This window comes from Oncorhynchus nerka, linkage group LG26 (genome assembly GCF_034236695.1).
Source record: "Oncorhynchus nerka isolate Pitt River linkage group LG26, Oner_Uvic_2.0, whole genome shotgun sequence".
Lineage (NCBI taxonomy): Eukaryota > Metazoa > Chordata > Actinopteri > Salmoniformes > Salmonidae > Oncorhynchus > Oncorhynchus nerka.
Genome location: NC_088421.1, coordinates 22,712,683 through 22,729,844, shown reverse-complemented (window position 1 = coordinate 22,729,844; position 17,162 = coordinate 22,712,683). Strand labels below are relative to the sequence as shown.

The 17,162-nt window shown below is 43.2% G+C and overlaps 1 protein-coding gene across 1 annotated transcript; it reads left to right on the top strand.

Annotated features, from left to right (window-relative positions):
* Nucleotides 1–59: 59 nt before the first annotated feature.
* On the top strand, nt 60–10,553 carry LOC135559501 (nucleobindin-2-like). The gene is made up of 13 exons (XM_065010263.1): nt 60–444; nt 943–1,075; nt 1,177–1,284; nt 2,398–2,530; nt 2,612–2,715; nt 7,255–7,440; nt 7,560–7,650; nt 7,730–7,788; nt 7,876–7,968; nt 8,336–8,425; nt 8,505–8,678; nt 8,843–8,957; nt 9,078–10,553. Exons 2-13 carry the CDS (start codon nt 947–949, stop codon nt 9,164–9,166), a joined length of 1,371 nt encoding a protein of 456 aa, XP_064866335.1. The 5' UTR covers nt 60–444; nt 943–946; the 3' UTR covers nt 9,167–10,553.
* Nucleotides 10,554–17,162: the final 6,609 nt, after the last annotated feature.

The following is a 17,162-nucleotide window of genomic DNA, read 5'->3' as shown; positions in this document are numbered from 1 at the left end:
ACAAAACTTCTATTCGATTTCGACACCCTCCATGCAAAAAAAGGCTTATTTCACGCGGACATATTTTGGGCGCAGTATATCCCCTCGCTTCGCCTCTTTCCCCACTGACGAGACCACTGAACTACAGTTTATTAGGAACGGACGCGATGGGGACGCTGAGGTATAATAATGCCGCGTTCATGTGAAAGTCGGAACTATGAAACTCGAAACTAGCAAACTCGGAAATTTACTAATTTCCTAGTTCCGAATAGTAGGTGAACGCGTTATAAGAACGGACGGGACCCATACGATCGGTCACACACACAGTCGCTTCTTTTTGACGTAATTTTCGGCTGCGACGCAAAAATCTTTCTTTTTTTTCATTTCGGAAAGCTTTTGGTGAAGGAAGTAACGTTAGCTGGCTAATACAACGGGCAAGAATTAGCCACCGTTTAACAAGTAACGGTAAGCGAGAATCCCCCATGTCACAACGAGTGTACATAATACTACATTTGGCCTGTTGGCGTTGCCATATGTTTTGTAGAGGGTTTCGCACATTTAATATGAATGGGGGATGCAAGATGGATGGAAGCCTCTCTCTCGTCCGTAGCTAGCTAGCTTGCTGTTGTTCAGAGGGCGGTAGTGTCTTTGCTGTTGCGTGTTGTTGCGCTTTCTACTGAAAAGCTGTATATTGTCACGCGAAATCAGAGCGTAGACCTTTCATTCAGCGAGGTTTCGCGATAGCCCCTCAGTGCGTCACTAGCCCACAGTATCTGATGGTCAATCTGCCAGTTCCCATATAATGTCCATGCAACAGGATACGCCTCCTGTGATGTGCCTCTGTCTGTCAGATGTCAGCCGTCAAACATAATTCAGTTGGTGTTCAGTACCAAATGACAGATAGCTGAATAATGTCTGAATATATAATTGACATAGACAGATCATATATGTTCATACTTGCAGGAGGATGAACCTGGATCCTGGCTGGCTGCTGCTCCTATCCATGTCTCTGGAGGTTTGGTCAGTGCCCCTCGACCGCAATGCAACCCCCCAGGAAGCACAGCCTCCTCAGGAGGACAAACAGGAGGATAATGTGGTACGCCTTTGTTGTCTGTCTGTGTGTGTGTTGTCTGTGTGTGTATCCATGTGTGATGTGTATCCATGTGTGGTGTGTGTGTGGTTGCCTGTCCGTTGCAGGACACAGGCCTATACTATGACCGGTATCTGAGAGAGGTGATTGAGGTGCTGGAGACAGATCCCCACTTCAGAGAGAAACTCCAGACTGCCAACACAGAGGACATCAAGGTCTGTCTCTCTCTCTCTCTCTCTCTCTCTCTTGTCTTATATTTTCTGACCTTAGTAGTTTTTCAAAGTATTAACTCACTATAAGTATTAACCCCTCACCTCCTTGTGTAGTACCTATGATGTTATACAAGTCATCTATAGTAGGGATTGGCACGGGTTATTTGAATATCTGAATGGACGTTAGTATTCGATTACTTAATGGTCTATTTTAACAATGAAAATGCTTGGTCTAAAATTTCATAAAAGTACCTATGTGACATTGCTACATAGCCTACAAGGATAGACCATTACATTAAACATTTTAATAACACAACAGTTTTATGACAGTTTTTATGAGTGCGGCCCATAAAAAAAGATGCCCCGGTAGCCTTCACACGTGGAGCTTGTTGTTATTGTTGGTCAATCAAAGCGATGTTATAGTCGGAGGCTCAATGTGTAGTAAAGGAAGTGGGAGATTACTAATCGATGCAAAATATAATAAAAATTACGGAATTAAGTTGGCTAAATGAGAAGGAGTAGACAACAATGATCAACCAACAGGTAGGCTGTTGTTTCATATGAATGGAGTTGTCGTAGACAATTAAGAGGAGTGCCTCAATTAGCCTTTCTACTTTAGCTAGCTAGCTGACTAACTTACCTAGCTACTGTAGCCAGCTAGCTTCTTTACAATGATTTGGTTCAGTCAAGACCGGTACTACCAGATGGTATGATAGATAACTTGTTGCTGCTATAGGTTTTCTAACTAGCACGAGTCGGTTTGTCTACTTTTTCTCTCTCCCTCTGTGCCACACACACTGGCCCCTGCTCCTCTCTCACACCTCACTTACCCTTCTGCTGAAACGCGTAGGGTACCGTTTTCTTTAAAACATGTATTTCTACAATCCAGATATCTGAAAAAATATCATATTTGTATAGTGAAATAATTTCAAATGCCCATCCCTAATCTATAGTGTACATACTGTATGTGTAAATTATTTGTCTATACATTCTGTCTATGTTCTGTTTATTGTGGCAGCATCAAGTCACTGGGTCAAGTTCCTGGTACATGTACAGTAAATGTCCTGGCGAATAAAGGTGAATCTATGTGTCTGACTGACTGTCCATCTTCTTCAGAATGGTCGTCTCAGTAAGGAGCTGGACCTTGTGGGGCACCATGTTAGAACTCGTCTGGATGAGCTGAAGAGACAGGAGGTGTCTCGCCTCAGGATGCTGCTCAAAGCCAAACTGGACAGCACCAACACACAGAGTGAGGGTTTCTAAAGGCCTGGAAGACCAAGATTATATATGTTTTCTCAGTCACTTGTTAAAACCCCTGTTTATCCCCAAGGTTTACAGATGGACCATGCCTCTCTGTTGAAGCAGTTTGAACACCTGGATCCACACAATCAGAACACCTTTGAGGCCAAAGACCTTGAGCTGCTCATCTCAACGGTAATGCAGTGAGCATAGAGTCCAGGGCCTGTATGTGCATTCATAGAACATCTAAGAGTAGGTGCTGATCTAGGATCAGTTTAGCCTTTTCAAATCAAATTTTATTGGTACAAATACACATATTTATTGTGTACACACACACATATTTATCAAATGTTATTGCGGGTGTAGCGAAATGCTTGTGTTCCTAGCTCCAACAGTGCAGTAGTATCTAACAATACACAACAATACACACAAATCTAAAAGTAAAAGAAGGGAATGAAGAAATATCTAAATATTAGGACGAGCATTGACTAAAATACAGTAGAATAGAATACAGTATATACATATGAGATGAGTAAAGCAGTATGTAAACATTATTAAAGTGACTAGTGTTCCATTATTAAAGTGGCCAGTGATTCCATGTCTATGTATATAGGGCAGCAGCCTCTAAGGTGCAGGGTTGAATAACCGGGTGGTAGCTGGCTAGTGATGGCTATTTAACAGTCTGATGGCCTTGAGATAGAAGTCTCTCAGTCCCAGCTTTGATGCACCTGTACTGACCCCGCCTTCTGGATGATAGCAGGGTGAACAGGCAGTGGCTTGGGTGGTTGATGTCCTTTTTGGCCTTCCTGTGACATCGGGTGCTGTAGGTGTCCTGGAGGGCAGGAAGTGTGCCCCCGGTGATGCGTTGTGCAGACCGCACCACCCTCTGAAGAGCCCTGCGGTTGCGGTCGGAGAAGTTGCCATACCAGGGGGTGAAACAGCCCGACAGGATGCTCTCAATTGTCCATCTGTAAAAGTTTGAGTGTCTTAGGGGCCAAGCCGAATTTCTTCAGCTTCCTGAGGTTGAAGAGCAGTTGTTGCTCCTACTTCACCACACTGTGTGGGTGGATCATTTCAGATTGTCAGTGATGTGTTCGCCGAGGAACTTGAGGGTACTATGGTATTGAAAGCATTCTTCTGTAGGTATTCCTCGTGTCCAGATGGGATAGGGCAGTGCGATGGCGATTGCATCGTCTGTGAATCTATTGGGGTGGTATGTAAATTGAAGTGGGTCTAGGGTGTCAGGTAGCGGTGATATGATCCTTAACTAGCCTCTCAAAGCACTTCATGATGACAGAAGTGAGTGCTACGGGGAAATAGTCATTTAGTTTAGTTACCTTTTCTTTCTTGGGTACAGGAACAATGGTGGACATCTTGAAGGAAGTGGGGCCAGCAGACTGGGATAGGGAGAGATGGAATATGTCTGTAAACACTCCAGACAGCTGGTCTGCACTTACTCTGAGGACGCTTCTAGGGATGCCTTCTGGGCTGGTATTCTTGCGAGGGTTACCACGCTTAAATGTCTTACTCACATCAGCCACAGAGAATGAGAGCCTACAGTCCTTGAAATCCGACCGTGTTGGTGGCATTGTTATCCTCAAAGCGGACAAAGAAGGTGTTTAGTTTGTCCGGGAGCAAGACGTCGGTGTCCGCGACGTGGCTGGTTTTCCCTTTGTAATCTGTGATTGTCTGTAGACCCTGCCACATACGTCTCGTGTCTGAGCCATTGAATTGTGACTCCACTTTGTCTCTGTACTGACGTTTTGCCTGTTTGATTTCCTTACGGAGAAAATAACTACACTGTTTGTATTCGACTATAATTCCCAGTCACCTTGCCATGGTTAAATGCAGTGGTTTGCGCTTTCAGTTTTGTGCGACTGCTGCCATCTATCCACGGTTTCTGGTTTGGGTAGGTTTTAATAGTCAGTGGGAATAACATCCTCTGTACACTTCCTGTTGAATTCAGTCACCGTGTCTTTGTATACGTCAATGTTATTCTGAGGTTAGCCAGAACGTATCCCAGTCCGCTTGATCAAAACAATCTTGAAGCATGGATTCCGATTGGTCAGACCAGCTTTGACTAGACCTTAGCACAGGTACTTCCTGTTGGAGTTTCTGCCTATAGGAAGGGAGGAGCAAAATGCAGTCGTGGTCTTATTTGCCAAAGGGAGGTTGGGGGAGGGCCTTGTAGGCATTTCGAAAGAGTTGCAGTGGTCTAGTGTTATATCAGAGCGAGTACGACAGTCAATGTCTTGATAGAACTTCAGTAGCGTTTTCCTCAGATTTGCTTTGTTAAAATCCCCAGCTACAATAAATGTAGTCTCAGGATATGTGGTTTCCAGTTTGCATAAAGTCCAGTGTAGTTCCTTGAGGGCTGTCGTGGTATTGGCTTGAGGGGGAATATACATGGCTGTCACTGGAACCGGAGAGAATAGGGAGGTAAAACGGTCGGCATTTGAATTTGAAGTATTCTAGGTCTGGTGAACAAAAGGACTTGAGTTCCTGTATGTTATCACAATCACTCCATGAGTAGTTAATCATGAAACATACACCACCGCCCTTCTTCCCTGGGAGTTCTTTATTCCTGTCTGCGCAATGTACTGAGAACCCAGCTGGCTGTATGGACGGGGACAGTATATCCCGAGAGAGCCATGATTCCGTGAATCAGAGTATGTTACAGTCCCTGATGACTCTCTGGGGGGGATCCTTGCCCTGAGCTCATCTACTTTATTGTCCAGAGACTGAATATTAGCGAGTAATATACTTGGAAGCGGTGGAGGGTGTGCAAGCCTCCTGAGTATTCGGGAAAGTCGTATTCCTGGTCGTTACCGCCGCTCTGATTTCCAAAAGTTATTTCCGGCTATATGTAATAACACAAAAACTGTTCTGGGCTAATAATGTAAGAAATAACACCAAAAAAACTAAATACGGCAAAGTTGCTTAAGCGCTAGAAGCAGATCTGCCAAGTTTGTCTGTTGGCGCCATCTTTTATCATAATTAATGCGATTATATTGGGTGCTAATCCTAGATCAGTATTCCTACTCCAGAATGCGTTATGAATACGGGCCCTGATTCTTATCTACTTGTATCATAACACTGGTGTTGATGTACCTCATTATCCCCTCGTCCTTGTCCTTTGCCTCCCTGCTAGGCCAATGTACTTCAGTATCCCCCTCATCCTTCTCCTCTGTCTCCCAGCTAGGCCGATGTACATCAGTTTCCCCCTTGTCCTCTGTCTCCCTGCTAGGCCAATGTACAGTACCAGTAAAAAGTTTGGACACACTTACTCATTCAATGATTTTTCTTTATTTTCTACTATTTTCTACATTGTAGAATAACAGTGAAGACATCAAGACTATGAAATAGCACATATGGAATCATGTAGTCACCAAAAAACTGTTAAACAAATCAAAATATTTTAGATTCTTCAAAGTAGCCACCCTTTTCCTTGATGACAGCTTTGCACACTCTTGGCATTCTCTCAACCAGCTTCATGAGGAATGGTTTTCCAACAGTCTTGAAGGAGTTCCCACATATGCTGAGCATTTGTTGGCTGCTTTCCCTTCACTCTATGGTCCAACTCATCCCAAACCATCTCAATTGGGTTGAGTTTGGGTGATTGTGGAGGCCAGGTCATCTGATGCAGCATTCCATCACTCCTTCTTGGTCAAATAGCCCTTACACAGCCTGGAGGTGTGTTTTGGGTCATTGTCCTGTTGAAAAACAAATGATAGTCCCACTAAGCGCAGACCAAATGGGAGGGCGTATCGCTGCAGAATGCTGTGCTAGCCATGCTGGTTAAGTGTGCCTTAAATTCTAAATAAATCACAGGCTGTGTCACCAGCAATGCACCATCACACCACCTCCTCCATGCTTCACAGTGGGAACCACACACGCGGAGATCTTCTGTTCACCTACTCTGGGTCTCACAAAGACATGGCGGTTGGAACCAAAAATCTACAATTTGGACTCATCAGACCAAAGGACAGATTTCCACCGGTCTAAAGTCCATTGCTCATGTTTCTTGGCCCAAGCAAGTCTCTTCTTTTTGGTATCCTTTGGTAGTGGTTTCTATGCAGCAATTCGACCATTTATGCCTAATTCACGCAGTCTCCTCTGAACAGTTGATGTTGAGATGTGTCTGTTACTTGAACATTTATTTGGGCAGCAATCTTGAGGTGCAGTTAATGCTAATGAATTTATCCTCTGCAGCAGAGGTAACTCTGGGTCTTCCTTTCCTGTGGCGGTCCTCATGAGAGCCAGTTTCATCATAGTACTTGATGGTTTTTCCGACTGCACTTGAAGAAACGTTCATAGTTCTTGAAATGTTCCAGATTGACTGACCTTAATGTCTTAAGGTAATGATGGACTGTTGTTTTCTCTTTGCTCAAATGCATTAAGAAAGACATAAATTCCACAAATTAACTTTTAACAAGGCACACCAGTTAATTGAAATGCATTCCAGGTGACTACCTCATGAAGCTGGTTGAGAGAATGCCAAGAGTGTGCAAAGCTGTCATCAAGGCAAAGGGTGACTACTTTGAAAAATCTCATACATTTTGATTTGTTTATCACTTTGTGGTTACTACATGATTCCATATGTGTTATTTCATAGTTTGTCTTCACTATTATTGTACATTGTAGAAATAAATTAAGGAGTAGGTGTATCCAAAATGTTGATTGGTACTGTACATCAGTATCTCCCTCATCCTTGTCCTCTTGTCTCCCTGCTAGGCCACTAAAGACCTAGAGAACTACGATGCAGAGAGACATGATGAGTTCAAACGCTATGAGATGCTGAAGGAGCACGAGAGACGAGAGTACCTCAAGGGTCTGGACCAGGAGAAGCGAGAGAAGGAGGAGAAGAGGATGGAGGAGCTGAAGGATAAACACCGCAAGCACCCCAAGGTCAACGCTCCGGTGAGAGAGAAAGACGGAGAGAGCGAGTAAGATGGAGGGAATGCTTTTTGTATGCGAGACCAGTAGAATGGAATCTCTCTCTCTTTTCTCTCTCCCTCTCTTTTCTATCTCTCCATCAGGGCAGTGTAGCTCAACTGCGTGAGGTATGGGAGGAGACTGATGGACTGGACCCAACAGAGTTTAACCCAAAGACCTTCTTCAAACTGCATGGTCAGTTAAGCTGCACTCTACTATTACATGATGATGACGTTTGTATGTGTTCAAATAATGTTTATTTTCCTCTCTGTAGATGCGAATGGAGATGGTGTTTTAGATGAGCAGGAACTAGAGGCCCTCTTTGCCAAAGAGGTAACGCACATTCCCCTCACGTGTGTGTGTGTGTGTGTGTGTGTCCGTGTGGTATAGTAACAGCTCTCTCCTGCCCTCTACCACCAGCTGGAGAAGGTCTACGACCCAAAGAATGAGGAGGATGATATGATGGAGATGGAGGAAGAGAGGCTAAGGATGAGGGAGCATGTCATGAAGAACGTTAGTATTGTTTGGATTTCTGTCCTCTGTTTTAACCCTCCATTCCTGTTTTTCCTTGTTTCTGTGTCTTTATCCCTCTCTCCTCTCTCTCTCTGTTTAGCTCTCATCCTTTCACTCTGTCTGTTTAGCTCTCATCCTTTCACTCTCTGTTCACCTCTCATCCGTTCACCTCTCATCCGTTCACTCTCTGTCGGTTCACCTCTCATCCGTTCACTCTCTGTCGGTTCACCTCTCATCCGTTCACTCTGTCTGTTCGCCTCTCATCCGTTCACTCTGTCGGTTCACCTCTCATCCGTTCACTCTGTCTGTTCGCCTCTCATCCGTACACTCTCAGGCTGTTATCTATTACTTTTTTCTGTTTTGACAGGTGGACATCAATCAAGATCGACTCGTCAGCCTGGAAGAGTTCCTTAAATCAACAGACAAGAAAGAGTTCAACAACCCTAAAGAATGGGATGTAAGTGAGTGATGGACGTTGGGTCGTTTTATAGTTTGTGTGTTGAGTGATGTCAGACTCGTCTTCCCCATCCTTCCAGACTTTAGATGACACCAAGCCGGTGTTTACAGAGGCTGAGCTCCAGCGGTTTGAGGCGGAGCTGCGGACCAAGGAGGAGGAGCTGGGTAGGAGGGCGGAGTCTCTTCGTCAGGAGCAGGATTTGCTGAAGGAGAGGGGCAAGGCCCTGGAGGCCCAGAGACGAGAGTACCAACAGGTAGACAACCACCACTTACTCTGCACAGTGGTATGGAGGATAGCCATACTATGAACAGCCAAATACTTCAGAATAAGCCATACTGTCACTATAGCGATTATATCTTCAATGAAATATGAAACTATGAGTAGCCATATGATGAAATGTTTGTCTGATCCTGTCAGGCAGTGCTAGAGATGTCTCAGAGGAAGGAGAAACAGGCAGTGGAGGGGCAGCCTCCTACGGGTCCTAACGGAGAACTACAGTTCCACCAAGAGATGCAGAAACTGGAAGATCAAGGTAAACGGGATAGACAAGATAAAATGGGCAGAGATGGAGTGAGTTGGGGACATTTTTGCTTTTGTCTCCTCTGAGGGGTTCTTTCAGTAATGGAATGTTCTCTCTGGCACTCTCATTCAGGTGCTAAAGCTCCTGTTGAACAAGAAGTCCAAGAGGCCCAGAATAACCTGCCTGCAGAACCACCACAGAACCTGCCCATACACACCTAATGCAGCACCCTGATACACATAGGGTTGCAATGGGAGGGTATATTACTGGAAACTTTCTAAGTTTACCAGTAAACTACCAGAATTTTTGTAACTTTCAAGGAATATATGGAATTTTATCAGATGACATCTAGTGTCTTTTTTTGGTACTTCAGATTATCACAGGTGTTTGTGAGCACATGTTTGTGAGTTACGTGCGTACCATAATTGGATTTAGTTTAAAACATTTACATGCTTTGCAAGAAGAACAATTTCCTTAATAATCCTGTTTACGTCTGAAATCAGGCTACTGATGAGACTTCAGATAAATTCCGACCACATTGGCCAAACTTTTTTGCAAAACCTTTTTGATTCTGAGTTGGGACATATAAAGTTTGTATGTGAAAACAATTTCTAATATGCATACTTTTGTTTTTCCAAATTCACGCATAAGAGGGAGTCTTGCGCTACTGGTGCTGGGCGCAAATCAAATACACAGCTCTAATGCAGTAATTTGAAAGATTGCCTAGAAAACCAGGTGTTTTAATCGGTGTATGCTTAGATTTTGACCATACGCCGATTCAAGATAAGCAGAATAAGGTGTTCACGTGACTATTTCCATACTTGGCCTACTGCCATAATCAGTTTAATATCAAATTATTAGTGTGCATGTAAACATACTCATGAATTATCTCTGGCCCTCTGTGTGGCCTTATCAGATGTAAAATCTATACAATAATTCAATGAGATGACAAAGCTGTAAAAGATCCTCAATATAAACCATCAACGTAGTGAATGTCATTGGTGTTTAATATGAGGGTTTCAGAATAAAATACCCTTTGTTTCTTTTACACACACTTTTTTTGTTTTACTATGTCAATATGTCTTTGTTGTAAATATTTGGGGATCAAACTGGTGTCAGTTGTGAAAATATACAATAGTTTGTGGAGTGAATTGAATTGAAAACAATGCAATTGTTGATTAGATGCTTTTCCAAAATGATTTAGGTTATTTTTCTCTTGAGGCATATAGTCTATCCACTAGAAACTCATGGACATTATGGTCACAGATGTAAAAAAATAAATAAAATACTATATATGAATAACATTTTTTTAGTTCAAGTATAAATCACCAAAGTTACCATAGATTACCTGTTATTTACCAAAATTACAGAGGATTCCAGTAACTTTGGTAAAATAGTGGTAGCTGTGCAACCCTAAATACACACACGCTCTCGCAGGAACACATCTCTTTCACTGACACACATATCCAGATGGGTACAGCAGATGACATCATACAGCACAAGCGCACAACTCCAGTCAGTCAAGCACATCGTATCGTCCCCTGGCACAGTCCCGGTGTTCACCTATCTCTGGGGTTTACATTTGATCTCAATAAATTATTCAACTCACTGGACCTAGCCTTCTTCATTTTTAAATTCTCTGTCTATAGATATTCTGCCCTTATGTTGTCTGTGTGTTGTATACCTAGCTTACTATTTCCACTCTTTTCCCCCAAATATCACATTTCTGATTTGTGACCGCTAACCCTTTCCCAGATGAGGTACATTGTTTGAATATTTAATTCCCAATCCTTTCTGCCTTCACACTCCTCTAGTTGACCTTTGACCTCTCCTGCCAATAACTAATTTATCTATTGGTCACTGGGATCTTGCATGCTTCTGTACATTGTTGTTATTCCAGCCTTGTCCCTTCTGTCATCACCCTTCTTATTTTAAATGTATTTGAAACATTGTTGTAGTAATGAATCCCTTCAGTGTCTCTGTACTGTGCTCTCTCTTTTCCTCTGCTGTTGTCCAGTGGTATGGTTCTCCGGGGAGTATGTGCACATTGTTGTTGTCTCCCATGGAATGGGTCCCCTGGCACACGGTGCATTCCTACCCTGCATTCCACTGACCCCCGGTGACCTCAATGATGACCTCACTGCCCCTTCTTTCTGGGTGGCGATACAGCTGTTAGCTGTCAATCACTCTGCTGCTGGTGATGTCACTACTCAGGGATGGACATATCTGTGTTTAGCAACATCTGCACTAATTTTTCTTCAAAATGTTATATTTTTTATTCTCAGTCTGGTAGTAGGTGAGACAAGTATGTGACAAAATGAAGGAGAGACAGCTGGATGTAATCTCAAATTATGAGCAACATAAGTTCTATATGTGACCATTTTGAACATCTATATGGTTGGAAAACATGCAGTACCAGAGCAACACAGCAGATGATGGTAGACACTGATCAAACTGAGTGTCCCTCACACAGATTTATGTAACTGTCTTTCCTTTTTATCTATAAAGGAATCATCTTTCAGCTTTGATATTTACAGCACCTCGCCTCCATCTTGGAGTTCGGGGGGGTGGTTACTTCATGAGTTGGTTATGGAAGTGACCTGTGTTACCTTGTTCTTATGTGTCCAATGTCCATAGCCTGTGGCACATCACCCTCTCTGTTCTCATGTTAATTCTCTGGATAGAACAACTGACTCTCTGCCTGTGACCTTTGGAACCTGAAGGAATCACCAGATAATAATAGGAAATGATACCATTATGGAATGATCCTAGTATTAGATATAGTGCTGATGCTGCTGACACATGTCTTCTTCACCACCATCTCCAGATCAGAGAGACTCACATTTTCAACCTCTCCCTGTCTGAGTCTGTAATACCAACATATTTCAAGCAGACCACCATAGTCCCTGTGCCCAAGAACACTAAGGTAACCTACCTAAATGACTACCGACCCGTAGCACTCACGTCTGTAGCCATGAAATGCTTTAAAAGGCTGGTCATGGCTCACAACAACACCATTATCCCAGAAACCCTAGACCCTCTCCAATTTGCATACCTCCCCAACAGATCCACAGATGATGCAATCACTATTGCGCTCCACACTTCCCTTTCCCACCTGGACAAAAGGAACACCTACGTGAGAATACTATTCATTGATTACAGCTCAGCGTTCAACACCATAGTGCCCTCAAAGCTCACCACTAAGCTAAGGACTCTGGGACTAAACACCTTCCTTTGCAACTGGATCCTGGACTTCCTGACGGGCCGACCCCAGGTGGTGAGGGTAGGTAACAACACATCCGCCACACTGATCCTCAACACTGGGGTCCCTCAGGGGTCTGTGCTCAGTCCCCTCCTGTACTCCCTGTTCACTCATGACTGCATGGCCAGGCACGACTCCAACACCATCATTAAGTTTGCAGACGACACAACAGTGGTAGGCCTGATCACAGACAACGATGAGACAGACTATAGGGAGGAGGTCAGAGACCTGACTGTGGTGCCAGGACAACAACCTCTCCCTCGACGTGATCAAGACAAAGGAGATGATTGTGGACTACAGGAAAAGGAGGACCGAGCATGCCCCTCATTCTCATCGACGGGGCTGTCGTGGAGCAGATTGAGAGCTTCAAGTTCCTTGGCGTCCACATCACCAACAAACTAACATGGTCAAAGCACACCAAGACAGCCGTGAAGAGTGCACGACAAAACCTATTCCCCCTCAGGAGACTGAAAAGATTTGGCATGGTTCCTCAGATCTTCAAAAGGTTTTACAGCTACACCATCGAGAGCATCCTGACGGGTTGCATCACTGCCTGGTATGGCAACTGCTCGGCCTCCGACCGCAAGGCACTACAGAGGGTAGTGCGTACAGACCAGTACATCACCGAAGCCAAGCTTCTTGCCATCCAGGACCTCTATACCAAGTGATGTCAGGAAGGCCCTAAAAATTGTCAAAGACTCCAGCCACCCTAGTCATAGACTGTTCTCTCTGCTACCGCACGACAAGTGGTACCAGGGCACCGGTACTAGGTCCAAGAGGCTTCTAAACAGCTTCTACCTCCAAGCCATAAGACTCCTGAACATCTAATCAAATGGCTACCCAGACTATTTGCATTGCCCCCCTTCTTATACACTGCTGCTACTCTCTGTTATTATTTATGCATAGTCACTTTAATAACTCTACCTAAATGTACATATTAACTCAATTATCTCGACACTGGTGCCCCGCACATTGACTCTGTACCGGTACCCCCTTGTATATAGCCTAGCTGCTGTTATTTACTGTGGCTCTTCAATTATTTGTTATTCTTATCGTTTTTTTTTTTTTTTAGGTATTTACTTAAAACTGCATTGTTGGTTAAGGGCTTGTAAGTAAGCATTTCACTGTAAAGTCTACACATGTTGTATTTGGTGCATGTTTTTTTTTTTTTTTTTGTAATTAGGCCATGGTGCCGTATCCATACTTACCTGCAGAGGGAGACATTGAGTCAGTGCAGAAACAGCACAAATGTGGAAAGATATGGACACAGAGTTCTTTCTGTCATTAGCCTCACTCTCCTATTGAGAGCTTTGTAGAAAAACACCCATACCTTTGGACTGTTTACCAAACCAATATGCCTACAGATCAATACAATGTAATTCTGTCCAGTTCTTCACTTTAATCCTGCAGATGGGCTGTTAGACATTGTGCTGAGCTTTCACTAATAGACCTTTTTCAGATAAAGGTAGTTTAAAAAGCACATACATTTTCCAATTCACAGTGTGTGGGTGAACTTCTCATCTGGTCTGGTGTCTTCTGAGAGGAGGCATCAGTGTCAGCCAGTCCTCTCCCTGCAACAGCTAGGTATAGAACAGAGAGTTGCTGAAACCTGTTATGTCATATGTGTCCTATCCATTGTCACTATCTGCACACTGTGGAATCTCAGAGAGTAAGTCTCTGGAATATTAACAGTATTTGTGATTTGGCATGAGTTGGATGAGGGATTTAAATGTTGAAAATGGGCAGATCAAGTATCTTTTCAATAAGGCCTTTGGCCAAAGAGTGGTGGATTACAAATGTATTTTAAGGAAAGAAGAGAAAGGGCATCATGGGAGACAGGGACTGATAATCTGTTTGGCTCTCTATGAGGTCAGACTGCTGCCACCTCTGGTCTGACCCTGACCTTAGTCTGACCTGGAAGGAGAGAGGGAGAGAGAGGGGTGTGCGTGTGCATGTTTTATATGATAAACTATGCAATGGACACACTTTTCTGTCTGACAATTATTGTTCTTGACATCACATCTGTACTTATCTGAAGTGGGGACCCGCAGACTTACTCAGGCTATTGACACATTCATTCTACTAAAGGAAATGTTATTGCCTATTTGAATACTCTCTCTGTGCATTACAATGACATCATCCTCTAAGAGAAAATTACGTCATCCCTTCCGGGACCCTTCTTACCGCCCCAACCAATTGAGCTGAAACCAATTTCAATGTTTTTCTATTGGCTCTGCCAGTTCCAGGAAACGCCTTCTCTTGCCTTCGGTTGGTTGAAGTGTAACCGATGCCCTGTGGTGATTGGTGTCAACTGCACATCTATCTGTGCGTCCGACCATGAGAAGAATAAAGAGGTGGAGATGACTAGCGGGTAATTTGGTTTTGACATTTATAGACGATTTGCATTTCTGTAGAAATACGTTCAGAATCCATGATATGCACAGTTGAATTTAGAAATATATGAAAATAACACATTCTTTTATCATAAACCATATTTAGGCCTAAACATTTAACGACCAAACTCTGCACAACAAAACATTAAATGGTGAAATATGTTGAAGACAAAAATGAATATTTGTGATATACAATGCCAGTGTGAGCAATAGGTGAGTTTTGAGCTGTGAATGACGCAGTTCTCATACTAGACGCCAGAGGGGGAGAATGTTTCACTGTAGCCTACAATATGAGGCTGTAGAAGTTATTAGTCCTTCTCTGATTTCCATACATATTGGGTCTAACATTGAATGTGAGTGTAATTTTAATGTTTGTCAATGTAAAATGAAATCACGACTGTGCCCTCATGAGTGTGTGTGCGCACGCTCCCATGCATGATCAATTAATTGTATAGCCCCACGTGCGTGAGCGGGCGCGTGAGAGCTGCGAGTTTGTTTCTTTAAGACCCAGCACCTTTTTATCCGAGAGAGAGAGGGAGGGAGGGATGGATGGAGAGAATGAGGAGAGAGATAAAGACGAGAGAGAACGACGGGGGTTGTCTATGGTGAGGTGTAACGTCGCTCGCGCCCAGTGCCATCGTTTACATGTGTGAGAAGGGAGAGGGGAGGGGGTTGTCTATGGTGAGGTGTAACGTCGCTCGCGCCCAGTGCCATCGTTTACATGTGTGAGAAGGGAGAGGGGAGGGGGTTGCTTGCTGGAAACTGGGTTTTCACGGCGATACTTCTTTTAACCGCGAGATGCCCGGATGGGGTAAATGGGAATTATGTATTTTTTTGCTTTCGACGATGACAAGGGTGAGATAAGATTATGAATACAACATTGGTATCTGACATTTAATTAATGTTGTGAGATGGAGCTGTGCATGATCTGCCAGCTGTTTTTGAGGATGGAGAGGGGGCGAGGCGGTGAGGCGGTGGGGTGTAACGCCTAACATTGGGTGTAAACGGGATGCTTCATTGCCTACAATATAATTGGGGCATTTAAGTATAGAATAATGCATAATCTTTCATTTGTGCGTATAGCCTTTATTTCGTTTGCAGAATAATTTGCACAGAGGCCATTGGAAGGAAATCGGACGGGAAGAGCCTATAGGCTACATCACATCTTCTGTTTTATTTTATTCACGTCGCTTTTCTGTTGTGACTGTGGTTTTAATTTATTAGGCCTAACATAGACCCTTCTCGCTAAATATATTTTCAGATTGTAACATACATGACAATGTGAGACAGAGGTTATTATGATACAGAGATATATTCCCTTCTACAGACTACACCTAGTCCATAATTACAATGATGACAATTTAAATTTAAATACGTTATGAGACTGCCCCGCATAAATACATGTCTGTCTGTCTATCTCTGTAGACTATTAAGGGATACATCCGGCTCGTTTATTTTACCCATGATCCCCCTACTGAACGAGATGGCCAGGCTAAGGCTACAGCGTAACCCTCCATGACTCTCATTTCCGTGTATAACGCGCATCCATGATTAGCATTATGACTAATCGGGTGTATGGACAGATAAGAGCAGAGACCGATGGATACATAGCTTCAGACAGACGTGTGCAACGGAGTAGGTTGCCGTGGATGCTGGACAGAAGTAATGCAATAGGCTCCAACTATGTATTCTCCTGATAAGTCGTTGTGGTGGAACAGAGATAGGTGTGTGTGTGTTGGATGTCCAATGAATGTGTGAAGTGTGTGTGTGAGAGAGAGTTCAGAGAGTGGTTGATTAGACATGCGTGTGGAGGATTTTTTTTTCTCATCAAGTCAAATGCTTTCATTGTGCAATACATAGGCTACTGTAGGTGTCTTAATTGTCTGGTCTGCTCTGTAAACAGCTGCTTCCAACTGGCTATGACAGATTTGATTTAGTCATTATCATCTGGTTTTGTGTCTGTGCTGGCCACCCAATCATCTCACCTGGTCCACCCACATCTCAGAAAAGGGGTTCTCCACTTCCTTCTCTTCCGGCCTGGATTGTCTTTATGATGTTGGTTACTAACAAACTGTTCTCTAAAACCTGTTGCATTATTAGTAGAGGTCGACCGATTATGATTTTTCAATACCGATACCGATTATTGGAGGACCAAAAAAAAGCCGATGCCGATTAATCGGCCAATTTTTTTACTGTATTTGTAATAATGACAATTAAACAATACTGAATGAACACTTATTTTAACTTAATATAATACATCAATAAAATCAATTAAGCCTCAAATAAATAATGAAACATGTTCAATTTGGTTTAAATAATGCAAAAACAAAGTGTTGGAGAAGAAAGTAAAAGTGCAATATGTGCCATGTTAGAAAGCTAATGTTTAAGTTCCTTGCTCAGAACATGAGAACATATGAAAGCTGGTTGTTCCTTTTAACATGAGTCTTCAATTTTCCCAGGTAAGAAGTCTTAGGTTGCAGTTATTATAGGAATTATAGGACTATTTCTCTCTATACCATTTGTATTTCATTAACCTTTGACTATTGGATGTTCTTATAGGCA

Coding starts and splice junctions, on each gene's coding strand:
- LOC135559501 (XM_065010263.1), top strand. CDS start 947: ATGAACCTGGATCCTGGCTGGCTGCTGCTCCTATCCATGTCTCTGGAG. Junction 2,531..2,611: donor GGACAGCACCAACACACAGA/GTGAGGGTTTCT, acceptor TTTATCCCCAAG/GTTTACAGATGGACCATGCC. Junction 8,426..8,504: donor ACAACCCTAAAGAATGGGAT/GTAAGTGAGTGA, acceptor CCATCCTTCCAG/ACTTTAGATGACACCAAGCC.